This window comes from Myxine glutinosa, chromosome 10 (assembly GCF_964187855.1).
Source record: "Myxine glutinosa chromosome 10, kmMyxGlut1.1, whole genome shotgun sequence".
Lineage (NCBI taxonomy): Eukaryota > Metazoa > Chordata > Myxini > Myxiniformes > Myxinidae > Myxine > Myxine glutinosa.
The window spans coordinates 64,308,239-64,323,469 of record NC_136270.1 but is presented as its reverse complement, the minus strand read 5'-3'; the positions used below and the strand labels follow the sequence as shown (position 1 = coordinate 64,323,469).

At 44.4% G+C, this 15,231-nt stretch overlaps 1 protein-coding gene across 5 annotated transcripts; it reads right to left on the bottom strand.

Annotated features, from left to right (window-relative positions):
- Positions 1–252: 252 nt before the first annotated feature.
- Positions 253–15,231, bottom strand: LOC137434138 (uncharacterized). Of its 5 annotated transcripts, XM_078785730.1 has the most exons (4): positions 15,174–15,222; positions 14,936–15,072; positions 12,598–12,660; positions 253–4,176 (listed from the first exon to the last, which is right to left on the bottom strand). In XM_078785730.1, the coding sequence occupies exon 4, from the start codon at positions 4,162–4,164 to the stop codon at positions 1,372–1,374; it is 2,793 nt and encodes a 930-aa protein (XP_078641856.1). In that variant the 5' UTR covers positions 4,165–4,176; positions 12,598–12,660; positions 14,936–15,072; positions 15,174–15,222; the 3' UTR covers positions 253–1,371. The 5 variants fall into 5 exon arrangements, with proteins under 5 accessions (XP_078641856.1, XP_078641854.1, XP_078641857.1 ...); XM_078785728.1 differs by lacking the exon at positions 12,598–12,660 and having other exon boundaries at positions 15,174–15,231; XM_078785731.1 differs by lacking the exon at positions 15,174–15,222 and having other exon boundaries at positions 14,936–15,131.

The following is a 15,231-nucleotide window of genomic DNA, read 5'->3' as shown; positions in this document are numbered from 1 at the left end:
TGCAGTCTTTGATTGGCATATTATTCTGGTCTGGATCATCCTGGGATCTGCCCAACCAAACACCTGTCCCTCCATGCAACATGCATCCTATCAGATATCTTTACGTTGATACCCTCCCAGAGTCTACATTTAACGGTCAGTTTCATTCATTCTAATTCACACTGTTACATGTATCATCGTGGTTTTCAAAATTATTGTTGTGATGATGATTGTACTCATGATAAAATTCTCTGTCTGTTGAGGAGGCAAGTGTAAAAAATTTTAGAATTTATTTGAAGTAGAGAGATAGCCTAGAGATAGGTATGCACATGCCTCGAGCCATCTAGCCTGGGTTTGAATCCTGTCCCAGGTATAAACTACCATGCTGGTGTTTCACAGGCAGGACGATGTGTGTGCCGTCCCTCGGACGGACGTTAAACCGGACATCTCATCTGCCAGCATTAGTTGGTGGACATTAAAGATCAATTTCATGTTTACACAATGCAAACATATTGAAGTGTTGCTCCATATCCAGATCTTCAAAGATAATTTGGAGATTGTGGAAGTTTAAGCATCTTGCTCATTGTTCCGCGAAGCTGGACATTGACGTTTGACTATTGCAATATATTCATTTCTCATTAAAATTTGATTGTTTTAACCTTTATATTTCCATGCAATAGTTGACACATATAGCAAGGAATATTACAATTCTTGTTATTATACTTGTATTTCAAAAATGTCTGATGACCATGATGACATTGTATCACTTCTGACAATGTAACAGTACCTCCAGAATGCAAGGGTCCCCATGCTAACCCTGATGTGTCATGTCTAAAGACCACCGCACACTAGGCGATGTTGCGCGACGCAACAAGACTGTCGGCTGCACTTTGTCGGAAAACTTTGCAAGGAAACACAGGTCAAGCTCAGGCAGGCTAATACATTCAACTTTCATAATACCATTTCGGCCTTCACAGTTCACATAAACTACAACCATTAAAAAGCAATGCTTGTTTTTTTTGTTTTGTTTTTACTTTGGAACAAGAAAGTTACTCAAATCTGAAGTTCATTTGGTCAACATGTTGTGTTGTGTCGGCGACTGCTCTGAGCATGACTGATGCTGACAATTCGTCATAAATTTGAACATGTTCAACTTTTACAGTGATTGCCAAGGTGCCTGAAAACCTTGTTGATGAGAGTCATCAACCGCCGCACAGACTAATCCGTCTCGGACGGTCTTGTTGCGTTGCTTGGGCTAGTGTATGGCAGGCCTTGTAAGTGGAAATGCAGCTTATGTTTACTGTATATCTTAGTCAATCATATTATAATGATAAATCACTTGTTTTATACATTCATTTAGAAGGAATTTTAAATCTTGGAATCATGTAGTCACTATTGCTCAGCATAACAGGAAGTGCTGGGGTCTCGGAGTGCACTTCTGAGCTTCGCCCAAAACAGTTGCTGGGCAGTCTCATCCTCAGGCCAGACAATGTAAGTCCGCTGGCCGAGAACTCTGCTTAGTCTTCCAGCTGTCCTTAGCCGGTATCCGGGAAGGTCCTCGAGCAAAACCATGATAAGAACATCCTTGTGCTCATTGAAAAGCCGATGCATTGCCATTTGCACCTCCATCGAACACCAATCGCTGCGGAGGTAACTTTCGCTGAGCAAACAAATGGTCTTGCGACTGCTGTAGATACCGTCGATGATGTTGTCGATGATGTATCGGCCAAGTTCAAAGTCACGGTGATGGAGGCAGAGCTTGTAAAAGGGTGGTCCATGTTGCTCCAAGTTGGGCCGGAGGTAGTTCATGACCCAATCCTCGTCGCTAGAGTTGTAGGATACAAAAGCATCGTAGCGTTGCAAGGTCTCGCAATCTTTTTTGCGGAACTGGCGAAACCGTGCACGAAACAAGTAGTAGTTGTACTTAAGATGCCAATGTCCCTTTATGTAGGCCAGAGGAGACAGGAGTGTGAAAAGCACTGCAACTCCAGTAAACTCCAAGAGTTTGACCCCAAGCAGACTCTCGTAGCAAATTGAAATGTCAAAGTCCACAAAATATGGACGTTCTGGTGCACCGGGCGTATCGCAGCGGTACTCATATAGGTCAACGACCTGCACTGTTTTGTTATTTATTGCCCAGTTTTTGAACCATGCGTTGGCACAGGTGCAGCGGAGCTGGTTTCTACTTAGATCGATGTATCGAAGGCTTTTGAGAGAATCCAAAGAACCTTCATACACAAAGCTCAGTGCGTTCTTGTCCAGGAAAAGTGTACGAAGAGCAGTGTTGTTCTGGAACTGTTCATCTTGAATCCTACTGAGTCCAATGTTGCTCAGGTCCAGGTAATGAAGCTTTGCCAGTGGTCTGAAGAAGTCAACACTAAGAGCCCGTAGACCAGTGCACTCCTCACTGATGTAAAGAGATTGGAGGGAAGTCAGCGGTGCCAACGTATTGGCTTGTAGGGCTGTCAACTTGTTGTTTTGGATGTACAGGCTGCGTAAAAAGTGCAGACCGTTGAAGAAGTTTGCTGGAATGACCTCCATTCCTTCTTTTTGCTGAGAATAAAGCTTGAGCATCTTGAGATTCCTGAGGTGCACGAAAGGCGATATCCCTTCGCCGTAGTGGAAGTGCAACTCATTCATTGCCAAATCCAGTACGTGCAGATTCTTCAGATGTGCGAACCATCGATAATCCAGTCTTGTGAGTCTATTCCGATCGAGGTACAGGTTCTTGAGATTTGCAAGTCCATGGAAGGCCTTCATTTTGATTTCCTTTACACGGTTGCCTCCGAGATCGAGGATGCTGAGGGACTTCATTGAAGAAAACCTGTTCTCCCTCAGCAACGCTATTTTGTTATTCCGGCAATTTAGCGTTTTCAAATTCTCAAGGCCATCGAGCATGTGCTCCGTGAAGTCGGTGATGAGGTTGTTATCGATACGAAGGTTCTCCAGCCGCTTGAATTTCCTAAAAGCCCCAAATGTAATCACGGAAATGTGGTTGATATGTAGCCACAGGTTACGAAGATTGGGGAAGTCTGGCAATTTCCCGACTTCTTCGATCAAGTTGAATTTGACGCTCAGATGCTGAAGAGACAAATTGCTATCGCCCTTTATAATTGACAGCGTTCTCAAGTAGTTGTAGTCGACGGTGAGATTGAGAAGATTTGGTGGAATGATGATCTTTTTCTTACTCCAGTTCATTTGGTTGTGTGACAAGTCGAGGGATTTCATATCTTGACACATCGTCAGGTCGATATCCGTTTCATTGTTGAAGTGATTTTCTTGCATTATTATTGCTTGGGCTTGCTTAGCCACAGGAGCTGTGCACATAATTTTTGCTGAACTTGCATTGACGTGTAATTTGGAGACATTTAGTGTATGTGGTTTAACATTTGGCAGGTTGAGAAAGTCTCTGACTTGCAATGGATTACCAGACACGTTGAGCACTGCAAGGTTGCTAAGGTCCAAGTGACTCATCCAGGACATGTTTGAAATACTATTTCCGGAGAGATCCAGAAATTGTATATTTTTGAGGTCTGTATGACTAACATTCACTATTTTGATGTGACAATTAGCCAGGATAAGGTAAACAAGTTGGCTTGGGAAACTGCACGACAGTTTAAATGTTGGGAAATTGTTCTTTTGGACGTTCAGAATCGACAGAGAAGAAAGTGACCGGATGGAGTCTGTAACTTCGGTGAAGTTTTCAAGCTTGTTCTCAGAAATGTCCAACATGCGAAGGCTGCTGAGGTCCCGGAAGGTGTCTGGCAACAGAATTTTGTTCCTCGATAAATCCAACGTCATCAGGTTGTTCAGGTTTTTGAACGTCCCACGTAGAATACGAGTCAGTTTATTCACAGAGATGTCCAGAAAGACGAGGTTGGAAAGGCCGTGGAATGCGTTCAAAGAGATGTTTGCGATTTTGTTGTTATGCAGAGTCAAGTTGTGCAATGCCGTCAGCTTCGAGAAAATGTAACCCTCAACTTCCTCTATGTCATTGTAAGCGTAGCTGACAGCATGGACGGTTGAATTGTTTGGCAGGTTTTCTAAAGTCACGTTGATGTGCTCCAAGCCTTTCGTTTCGCAATTTACAATCGAGGAATTCCCGTAGTACTGGACACATTTCCTCAATGCGTAGCCTCTTATCGCCATTGGCAGGAGCAACAGCAGAAGGACTTGTTGTTTCATTGTGTCTTCTTTCTAGACAGGGTAATGACATGTTAAGGGGGGGGGGGGGGGGGTGCAACAATGTCGATGTTTACAAAAGCTTTCTTTTAACACTTCAACCCTTGGATGAAAAATTTCTTAAATAATAATAATAATAATTCACTTGCATGAGGTTAAAATGTGCCAATAAATAAATAAATAATGGTAAAGAGGTAACCCACTCCTCCCCCACCCCACATCCCCCTTGAGACCAAAACTGCACACTTTCATTGACCTGGCAGTGTCCATATGTTTTATACCTCTCCCACCCTCCCTTCCCATGCCTCCCCCCCCCCCCCCCAAAGCCCTCTCCCTCCCACAGATCTCTCGATGTCTCCATGTCTCTCGGTCCCTGCTCTCAAATGTTGTGTTTGTGTCCTTCCCCCTCTCTCCCCATCTTGTCTACCGCTCCCGATGTTATTTGTTTTATGTGTCGGTTTGTCTTTCTGTGTGATTAATGTTCGCTCTTTCACGAGCCTCGATCTTGTATACAACAAAAAAAAAAAAAAAAAAAAAAGGTGCAGGTGACTAGCTCAATAGGTGATAGTGGATGCAAGTCTGTTTGAAATGTGAAATTATTTCATTCCATTATCAGATTATACATTTTTTTGTGAATCTTTTTTTTTTTTGGGATACAAGATCGAGGCTCGTCTAAGAGCTAACATTCATGACAAAAAACAAACAAACGGAAACATAAGACAAAATAAAGGGAGCAGAAGACCAGATGGGGAGAGGGGGAAGCACACAAGTACAACATTTGGGAGCAGGGACATCGGGCGATCTGTGGGAGGGAGAAGGCTTGAGGGGAGGAGGCGTGGGAAGGAGTGTGGGGGAGGCGTGGGAAGGAGTGTGGGGGGTGGTGGAGGCAAAAAAAACACATGGAATATAAAAAAAACACATGGAGTAAAAAAACAAAAAACACATGGCCACAGGTAGGACTTCCAGGAAAGAAGTTGGAATTTCAGAAAAGTGGATCTGGGGTGAATTAACGGGGGTAGAAAAGATCAAGGTTTTGGATGGGGGAAGATAAGAGATGGTGGTGAACAGCTGTTTTAAAGACCTGGAGGGAGGAGTGGGATTGAAGAGAGTGAGGGAGTTTGTTCCAGAGGCGGCAGAAAAGAGAAATGAAAGAGTGAAGGTGAGCAGAGAGTCTTGAATTTGGCAGTTTAACCATGTGAGGGTTGCAGGCGGATCTTGTGTGACCTGTAGGAATATTTGGGGGACAGAGCCCAGAGAGAGCTGGAGGAGCAAGGCCGGAGAGGAGTCGGTAGAAGACAGAAAGACCACCAACCTGCCTGCGGTGAGTAAGTGAAAGGCCCTCAGAGGTAGCTTCATCACGGGAGATTCCAATGATTTTGAACGCTTTGGTTTCAACAGCGTGAAGACGAGCTAGGTGTGAGGCAGGAGCACCAGCCCAGACGGGAGAGCAGTATTCCATTGAGCTGTGGATAAAAGCCTTGTATGTGGTGAGGAGCTCAGATGTGCCAAGGAAGGACTTCGCACGACGGAGGATGCCCAGTCGGTGACTGGCTTTGGAGGCCAGATTTGAAATGTGGTTTTCCCAGGAAAGATCATGGCAGATAGTGAGATCCAAAAGCTTGAGTGACAGAACTTCTTGGAGAGGGTTATTCAGAAAGTGGATGAGAGGGTTGTCCAGACGGTCTTTTCGGAGAGACATCGTAAGAGTGTGAGATTTGTCAGGATTGAAAGACATGTTCCACTTGTTTGCCCAGTCTGTGATTTTGTCCAGGTCTGCAGAGAGTGAGGAGGCTGCAGACTGCCGATCTGAGGGATGAGGAATGGAGCAGCAGAGAGTGGAGTCATCAGCAAAGAGAAAGAGAGGATTTTCAAGAGAGTTGGAGAGATCCTTGATGAAGACCAGAAAAAGCACAGGGCCTAGAACACTGCCTTGGGGAACCTGAACAGGAAGAGGAGATGAGAGAAACCCATTCAAGGCCACACGTTGACTACGACTAGAGAGGAAGTCCGCCAGCCATGCGTGGAGATTTCCATGGATACCAAAGGAGGAGAGTTTGGTGAGCAGAAAGGGGTGCCAGACCGTATCGAAGGCACGTGATATGTCGAGGGAGACAGCTCTAATTTCCTGTTTGGCATTGAGGAAATCCATCCATTGTTGAGACAGCAGAAGCAGCATGTCCAGAGTAGAGTGACCTGGTCTGAAACCAAATTGATGATCAGAGATCAAGCCATTGGAGAAGAGGAAAGATTTCATATCCGAAGCAATGATGGATTCCATGACTTTGCTGATAATTGGGAGAAGGCTGGTTGGTCTGTAGTTGCTAGGATCTGTTTTTGCACATTTTTTGTGTAAAGCATTGATGTTGGCTGATTTCCCAGCAGATGGCAGATGACCTTGAGCAAAAGAGAGGGTGAAGAGAACTGAGAGAGGGAGTGAAAGAGCCGAAGAACAGGATTTTAGGACCCGTGGGCTGATGCCGTCAGGTCCAGTTGCAGAATCAGAGTTGAGGGTTGACAGAAACTTTTCCACCTTGTCAGGAGGAAAGGACAAAGAGTCCAGGAGCAGCTGGGTACGACTGCATATGGTGGGTAGAGAGAGGGATGGGTTTGGGACATAAGATTTAGAGGCAAACACAGAGTTGAGGCATTCAGCTTTTTCACGTGCGGAGTCAGCTGTGTAGCTGTTTGAGGTAAGGGAGGGGATGGAGGGGGATCAAACACCAGAAACAGATTTGACCAGATGCCACCAGGATTTGGAAGAGGGAGACAGATAAGAGAGTTCGGTTTTGAGAACGGAGAGATATTGTTTCCTGGCTCTCCTGAGGGTGGACACACACTTGTTTCGGGCTTTGTGAAAGGAAATGAGATTTCCTTACGTTGGATTTGCTTTCCAGGAGACGAAGGCAAGTTGTTTCTGCGCAACAGCCTCACCACAAGATTCCGTGTACCATGGATGGGAGGAAGGGTATGACAACTGAAGACGAGATGGGATAAATCTGTGCATGAGAGAGAGCAATTTACTTTGGAAGAATTCCCAGGATGAGTTGATGTCAGAGGTGGTAGAGATGGGAGACCAGTCCAGATGATAGATGGCTGCTTAAAGACCGTGCCAGTTGGCCTGAGTGAAATGCCAGACTCGTCGACGCAGAGGAGGCTCCCTGAGAATGGTCAGAGAGATGTCCACTTTAACAAGCACATGATCAGATGAGCCGATTGGAGCAGAAGAAGAGCAGCAGACATTTTCAGGGAAGTTAGTCATAACCAAGTCCAGAAGAGAAGATGCTCCGTTGACTGAGATCCGGGTCGGGAAATTGACAGATTGTGTCAGTCCCAGTGAGTCGCAGAAGTCCTTTGCTGAGGAGCCATGGCTGGTGAGAGAGGTACCCACACCCAGACAACTGGCATGGTGACAATTGAAATCACCACATATGAGGAAGAGAGAGTTGGGATGAGTAGATAGAAGTTGGTCCATATTATCAGACATCGAGATGTAGATGGAGTCATCACTGTTTGGTGGACGGTACAACACACATATGAACAAGAGGTGGGAGCGAAGGGGAAGCCATAGCCAGAGGTATTCCTGGGAGTGAGGTGGAGAGAGGGCAGTGCAGGGCGAGTGAGAAAGAGAGTTTTTGATAAAGATAGCAACCCCACCTCCAGGACGAGGTTCAGGTCTATCATACCAGAGGAGAGAGTAACCCGGGAGAGATACTAAGGAATCAGAGACATCATGAAGGAGGAAAGTTTCTGTTAAGCAGATCACGTCTGGTTTGTCAGAAGCAACCTGTATGGAGAGATCAGTTAAGTTTGAACGAAGGCCCCGGATGTTTGAGATCCATACCGTTAACGAAGAGGAAGGGGGAGCATCGGATACATAACAGGGGGGAGGAGGGGTAGGGTAAGATGTGGAAGAGGAGGAAGAGGTAGGGAGAGCTGTTGAAGGTGTGTCAGAGATTTGAGAATAGCTCGGAGAAAGGGAAGGATGGGGTGGACAAAAGGTTTGAGGGTGATTGGGTGAGGCACAATGAGGTGTTATTTGAGGCGGGGGAGGAGCGAGGCAGAAGGTTGGGGGAGATGGAGGTGAGAGTTGGAAGGGGGAAGAAGCGGGGAGGACGCTATGAGGAGGAGGGGTGAGAGGGAGGAAATGGAGAAGAAATGAGGGTGGGGAGATTTGAAGGGGAGGGGGGAGTTTATGAGGGGAGGGGTTTATGAGGGGAGGGGGGAGTTTAGGAGGGAAGGGACAAGGGGAGGGATTTGAAAGGGATGGGAGATGGGGGAGATTTGGAGGGGAGGGGTGAGGGGGGAGTCTAGGAGGGGAGGGGCGAGGGGGAGTCCAGGAGGGAAGGGGTGTGGGGGCAGTTTAGGAGGGAAGGGGCAAGGGGGGAGTTTTGAAAGGAATGGGTGATGGGGAGGATTTGGAGGAGAGGGGCAAGGGGGAAGATTTGAAAGGGATGGGTGATGGGGAAGATTTGGAGGGGAGGGGTGATGGGGAAGTTTTGGAGGGGAGGGGTGATGGGGAAGATTTGGAGGGGAGGGGTGAGATTGGATTTTGGAAAGTGTACGATTAATGGGAAACGAACATTTGTTGCAAAATGAGTTTCTTGTGACCTTCGAGTTTGAGGATGCTGAAGGAGGGGTGGAGTGCAGGGGAGTTTCAGGAATATAGAAAAGAGGAACTGTAAGACATGGATTTTTTTTTTTGGGATGAATAGATTTGGTGATAAAGTCGAAAGCAACCTTTTAAAGAGGAAGAAGAAAAAGGTGTTATAATATACGACAGAATACAGTACTTCAGGGGAAAGTTGAAACATTTTAAAGTTTAACAGTGAAAACTATCTGGGGAAATGGGGGAGAAACATGTGGTCGAAGAACGAACGAACAAATAAGAACAACGATTAAACGAATAAGAACAATGAATAAGAACAGAGAATAAGAACAGGCTTGGCTGATAGTTCACAGTTATAGCTCTAAAAATTAAATACACTTATTAATAATGGCTTGGCTGATAGTTCACATATTGATGACTTGTCTGATTATTCACAATTATATCTTTTAAAATGAAATATATGTTTTAATGAACTGTCTGATATTGGTTACCGAGTTATCAAGTGACCACTATATTCGTCATGTGTGTGCGTCTGTCTGTGTGTGTCTGTGTGTATCTGTCTGTCCGCAGCATAACTACCCGATGATATCATCCGATCTTGATGAAACTTGGGTGGGAGGGTGATATCATGATCTAGTTGTGTCCTGCCTAGAGTGGGCGTATTGCGCCCATTGTGGGCGGAGCCACGCCCGAAAAAGATGTCTTTTTAGGGGTAATCGATTTCAAGCTACATCTTCTCCGAGGGGTTTGGTGGAATCTGACAGGGGTTTCGATATTTGGTTCGGCCAATGTCATGTGTCTAGTCCCATGGCGGAGCTCGATTTTTCATTTTTTTTTATCCTTTTTTTTTTTTTCACCGGAATTTTCTGTATTGTACAGCTAACTAACTTCATAACTGATTATACATTCTTTTCTATCTTATTCCAAGGTCAGTAACCTTCGTTTTGACATTTCCGGGCCTGGCCTGTCCAGGCCTGTTTCGGTTATAGTCCGTCCTTTGTCATTGAATACCGCTCGCTCGTGAACCATCATTGTCTCCTGACTTTTATATTTAAAAATTAAATATACGTATTAATGAACTGTCTGAACGTTCACAGTTATATTGTTGTGGATCTCGGGTTCGTCAACGTACTAAGGGGTGGTTAAGCCCTACTCCCCCTCGAACTCCGAGTGCACGAGGCCGCCACCCACACTACACTCGTGGTGGACGGATTGCTAAGCAATTCCAGCCGCCGAGCCCGCAGCTACGCATGGAAGGGTTAACGGTCACGACCTGAGTACCTTCGACACACGCAGCTGTGAGAACGGGGACTGAACCTCGCACGAGTCACGCTGGTACTGGATGCCCGAGCGGTTGTGCGTCGCGTAACTCGTGCCGTTAACACTATTAAACCCGATCAAGCGGTTTTAATTCGGGCAATGCTAGGCCAATGTTGAAAGGACAATGACGGCCAGGTTGGAAACCAAACCACAGGATTTATTTACAATGTACAGTATTTACAGAAAAGGGACACAGCGAAGAATCTTAGCGGCCTTACCTAGGTCCCAGACAAGGGCCCTCAGATTCGTTCGGGGAAGGGAAGAAAGAGGGTAATGCGCACAAAGCGTGGCCACTTCGTGCAGTCTGCCTGGATGGGCTCATGGGATGGAAACCCCCAAGGATCGCTCCACCCCAGGACACCACGGCTGGAGATGTTCGCGGCAGGGGCGTTGATCAAGGACGTGCACGTAGCAGGAACCCGACAAGAAGAGCAGCGTATCTCAGGATCAGCGAGGCAGAGAGAGATCGGAGCGCCTGCAAGCGAGAGCGAGCGGGGGGTCCGGGCCGGGTTTTATAGCCCCCCCTCCCCCGACACCCCATTTGAACGTTCCATGGGCCTCCATTGACCGCTGGGGTCACGTGTCGTGACAGCCCCTTATTGGTCACCCTTGGCCACTCCCTTCAGCTCCAATTCGCTGCTTGCTGCTCACCGGCCACGCCCTCCAGCTCCTCCCTCAGGCCAGCAAGGCCTGGCCTAGGCCCATGACGAGGCACTTTAGGCTGCAATGAGGCCTACCATTACCCTGTCTGCCTCAACGCATACTAACACTGGGAAAGAGACTATACTTCACATTTAATAAGAAATAACTAACTATGTGAGGCTACATGTTGTGGTGTAACTAACTATGGGGGGGTAACTAACTAACTATGGGTAACTAACTATTGCCTTTATTTACAAAACAGCAACAATATATTTAAAAATTAATATATTTTCATTAATGAACTGTCTGATAGTTCGCACTTATCTCTTTAAAAATTAAATATACATGTTAATGACTTGTCTGATAGTTCATAGTTATATCTTTAAAAATTAAATATATTTATTAATGACTTGTCTGATAAAAACCACCTTTAGAGGCCATTTTTCCCCACAAGCAGGGATTGGCCTTTTTCGGGGACTGTGGTTGTTGTTGTTTTTTGGTCCCCTTTTTGAAGCAGTGTTTTACGGCCGGATGCCCTTCCTGCTGCCAACCCTTTTTGTCGCCTTTTTATGACAAACAGGGAATTACCAGTGAACTGGTACTCAATTTGCTGACCTCGGAAGGAATGAACAGGCTGAGTCAACCCCCCTGGCGTTAATTCAGCGATCAACCGGGATTCAAACCCAGGATCCTACGATCCTAAGCTGGCACTCTAGCCGCTAGCCCAACACCAGGCTGATAGTTCACCAGATTCACCAACACCAGGCTGATAATGACTTGTCTGATAGTTCACAGTTATATCTTTAAAAATTAAATATATTTATTAATGAACTGTCTGATAGTTCACAGTTATATGTTTAAAAATTAAATATATTTATTAATGAACTGTCTGTTAGTTCACAGTTATATCTTAAAAAATTAAATATATGTATTTGTGACTGGTCTGATAGTTCATAGTTATATCCTTAAAAATTAAATATACATTTTAATGACTTGTCTGATCATTCAGTTATATCTTAAAAAATTAAATATATGTATTAATGAACTGTCTGATGGTGCACAGTTATATCTTTAAAACTTAATATATTTTTATTAATGAAAAAAAAAAAAATGTATATATATATATTAATTTTTAAAGATATACGATATATTTTAAAGATATATTTTAAAGATATATATCTTTTAAAGATTTTTATTATTTATTTTTTTATTAATGAAGCCTGGTGTTGGCTTAGCGGTTAAGGTGCCAGCTTGGGATCCTAGGATACTGAGTTCATAATCCCGGTCGATCGCTGAATTAACGCCAGGGGGGTTGACTCAGCCTGTTCATCCTTCCGAGGTCGGCAAATTGAGCACCAGCTTGCTGGGATGAATGATCCCGGTGTGTACCCCGATTTAAAATAGGTACACCGTATCCCTGCGCATTGTAAGAGGCGACTAAGTGTTGGCGTCAGGAAGGGCATCCGGCCATAAAAACATTGCCTCAAACAGGGAACCATGATTGTCATGGGGCCTGCAAGGCTAACCCCCACTCTAGTGGGGGAAATGGCCTTAAAACGATCATTCATTCATTCATTCATTCATATTTTTATTAATGAACTTATATCTTTAAAAATTAAATATACATATTAATGACTTGTCTGATCGTTCACAGTTATATCTTTAAAAAATAAATGTGTATTAATGACTGGTCTGATAGTTTACAGTTGTATCCTTAAAAATTAAATATTGTTGTGCGTAGCCTCCAGTTAATACCAGAGGCTCGCGGATGGACCAAAAACGGCCTTAATTGAGGCGACGGCCAATACGGATTTTGCTATGGTCGCGCGGGAGGAAGAAGGAAAGTGGGAGCTGCGGTAAAAGCTTACCTGGAGCGCGCCGACCGCGGCTTCGATCCTGCAGGGAATTAATGATCTCAAGCGAACTCCGGTCTAACAGGGAATGGAAAATAATATAAGGGTTTATTACAAATAAAGGCAAGGACAAGAAAAGCACACGCCGATAACAAAATGTACTAAATCCTAGATTGGGATCCCACACACCGACTTCGAATACAGGCGAGGGAAAAGAATAACCAAAATAACACGTCCGTTATGTAATTGTGAAATGTGGAGCTCGGTCTTATCTGGTCTTGTCGTCTTCAATCTCCGCTGCACACTAAGAGGCCCCTCGCTCCAGCACCACAGCACCGCGAAGGCCCGGCCCAGCGCCCACTCCAGGCTCCTCATCGACCCCCCCCCCCCCACACCCCACCTCCCCCCCCCACGAGGTCCGTGCACCGAAGGTCCAACGCAGGGTTACACGAAGCAAGCAAACTCCACTCGGGCTCGGACTCAACTCAACTCGGGATCGGACTCAACTCGGGGTCGGACTCAACGCGGGCTGCCGGCCGGGACTAAAGCTGCTGAAGCTGTAACTCTCCACTCGACCAGGGACAGGACTGCGAACTGCGCTTAGTGTTCGCGCTGCTACTCATGAGCCAACTCACCAGCCAACTCAACCAGGGACAGGACGCTACTCAACTCAGGATCGCACCGGGACTGCCAGGGCCAGGAATCTCCGCGCAGAATTCGGCACACTCTTTTTATAACCTCTGGCGGTGATGTCAGCCTTGGCGCGGCACCCAACCAGAGCCTTGCAGCCTCCCGCCGTTTGCCGACCCTCCTCACGCCTTCTGCGTTGATTCGCGCCTTCCGCGTTAACCAATCACAGTCCTCATGGGCATGGCTGTAGCTTGTGCATGTAGCGTGGGCATAGCACGTGCGTGTAGCATGATCATAGCTCGTAGGTGCAGCTGGCCGTGGTCCATGCGGCGGCGCCCCGAGCCGGCCCCCCCTTGCCTGTTCATCTTCCAAAGTCATGTCAGGGAAGGGAATTATTTAATGTTGCGCTAGGGACCTAACTACGTGTCTAAATGAGTGCATTGCCATACAGGACAAAGGTTTGGCTACCAGGTGTGACACACAGGGGCGTTATTCTTTAATCCCTACTCTATTTATCACTCGAACATCCTGGTATGTTCACAAGTATACATCTTAACCGACAAAGCGGACAAACAGAACTTATTACAAGTGGAATTCCTTACCGCGACAGACGAAGCACGTTACCTATTCAGATATATCTGGCTCTAGATATTGCTACCCCAACCGACATAACAATATACATTTTAATGACTTGTCTGATCGTTCACAGTTATATCTTTAAAAAATAAATATATGTATTTATGACTTGTCTGATAGTTCACAGTTATATTTTAAAAAGTAAATATGTATTAATAACTTGTGTGATAGTTCACAGTTATAATTTTAAAAAAAATGAAATGTACATATTAATGACTTGTCTGATAGTTCACAATTATAGCTTTAAAAATTAAATATATGTATTTGTGACTTGTCTGATTAAATGTACATATTAATGTACATTAAAAAAAATTAAATATACATATTAATGACTTGTCTGATAGTTCACATTTATAACTTAAAAAATTAAATACACTTATTAATAATGGCTTGGCTGATCGTTCACATATTGATGACTTGTCTGATTATTCACAGTTATATCTTTAAAAATGTAATATATTCATTAATGAACTGTCTGTTAGTTCACAGTTATATCTTTTAAAATGTAATATATTTATTTATGACTTGTCTGATAGTTTACATAATGACTTGTCTGAGAATTCACATAATGATGACTTGTCTCTTAGTTCACAGTTATATCTTTTAAAATGTAATATATTTATTAATGACTTGTCTGATAGTTTACATCATGACTTGTCTGAGAATTCACATAATGATGACTTGTCTGATGGTTCACAGTTATCGCTTTAAAATTAAATATACTTATTATATTTGGCTTCAATACCTGCTCTGAGTGCTTAATTTTCTCACATATCTAAAACATGTTGATATACTTATTACCAGCCCATTGAAAAAAATATTGATTTCCAGATCAATAAATTTAAGTATTTATACTTCTTAGCATTTATGGATTAATTTTCACAACCAATCCTCAAGAGTTTCTCATCTCCCTCAACAGTTTCTATCTTTGATTTGATTGCTCTTCTCAAAATATTTTGTAAACCTGCTAGATCTAGAAGAACTTCAATTCAATAACGGTGCATATTTTAAACGGAGTGCAGTGGCAAGCTTTCAAAATCTTGAAAGGAATGCTTAACCAAGGTAGGGAAGTTTAAACATGACTTACCGTAGCAATCAATGCCCCTTTTGTTTCAATGTGCACTCGAGTGCTTTTTGATTTTATAGCAGGTAAACCTCTGGTGATAAGTCAAATATAGGATATCAGAGACCTTCCATTTCATGAAAACCAGTGAAGATAGATATCTGTATAACGACAGCAGACACACATGATGTCCCTTACTTGGTTAGTGATGGACAGTGGTGGTGACACGGCCTTTTTCCTTGATTAAAATATAAACTCTCACCAGTTGAGGTCCAAGCAGCATTTAGACAGATGGTATTAGTCATGGCAGTTCATGTGCC

Excerpts from the sequence above, each read along its gene's own strand:
- LOC137434138 (XM_078785728.1), bottom strand. The coding sequence starts at position 4,164 with ATGAAACAACAAGTCCTTCTGCTGTTGCTCCTGCCAATGGCGATAAGA.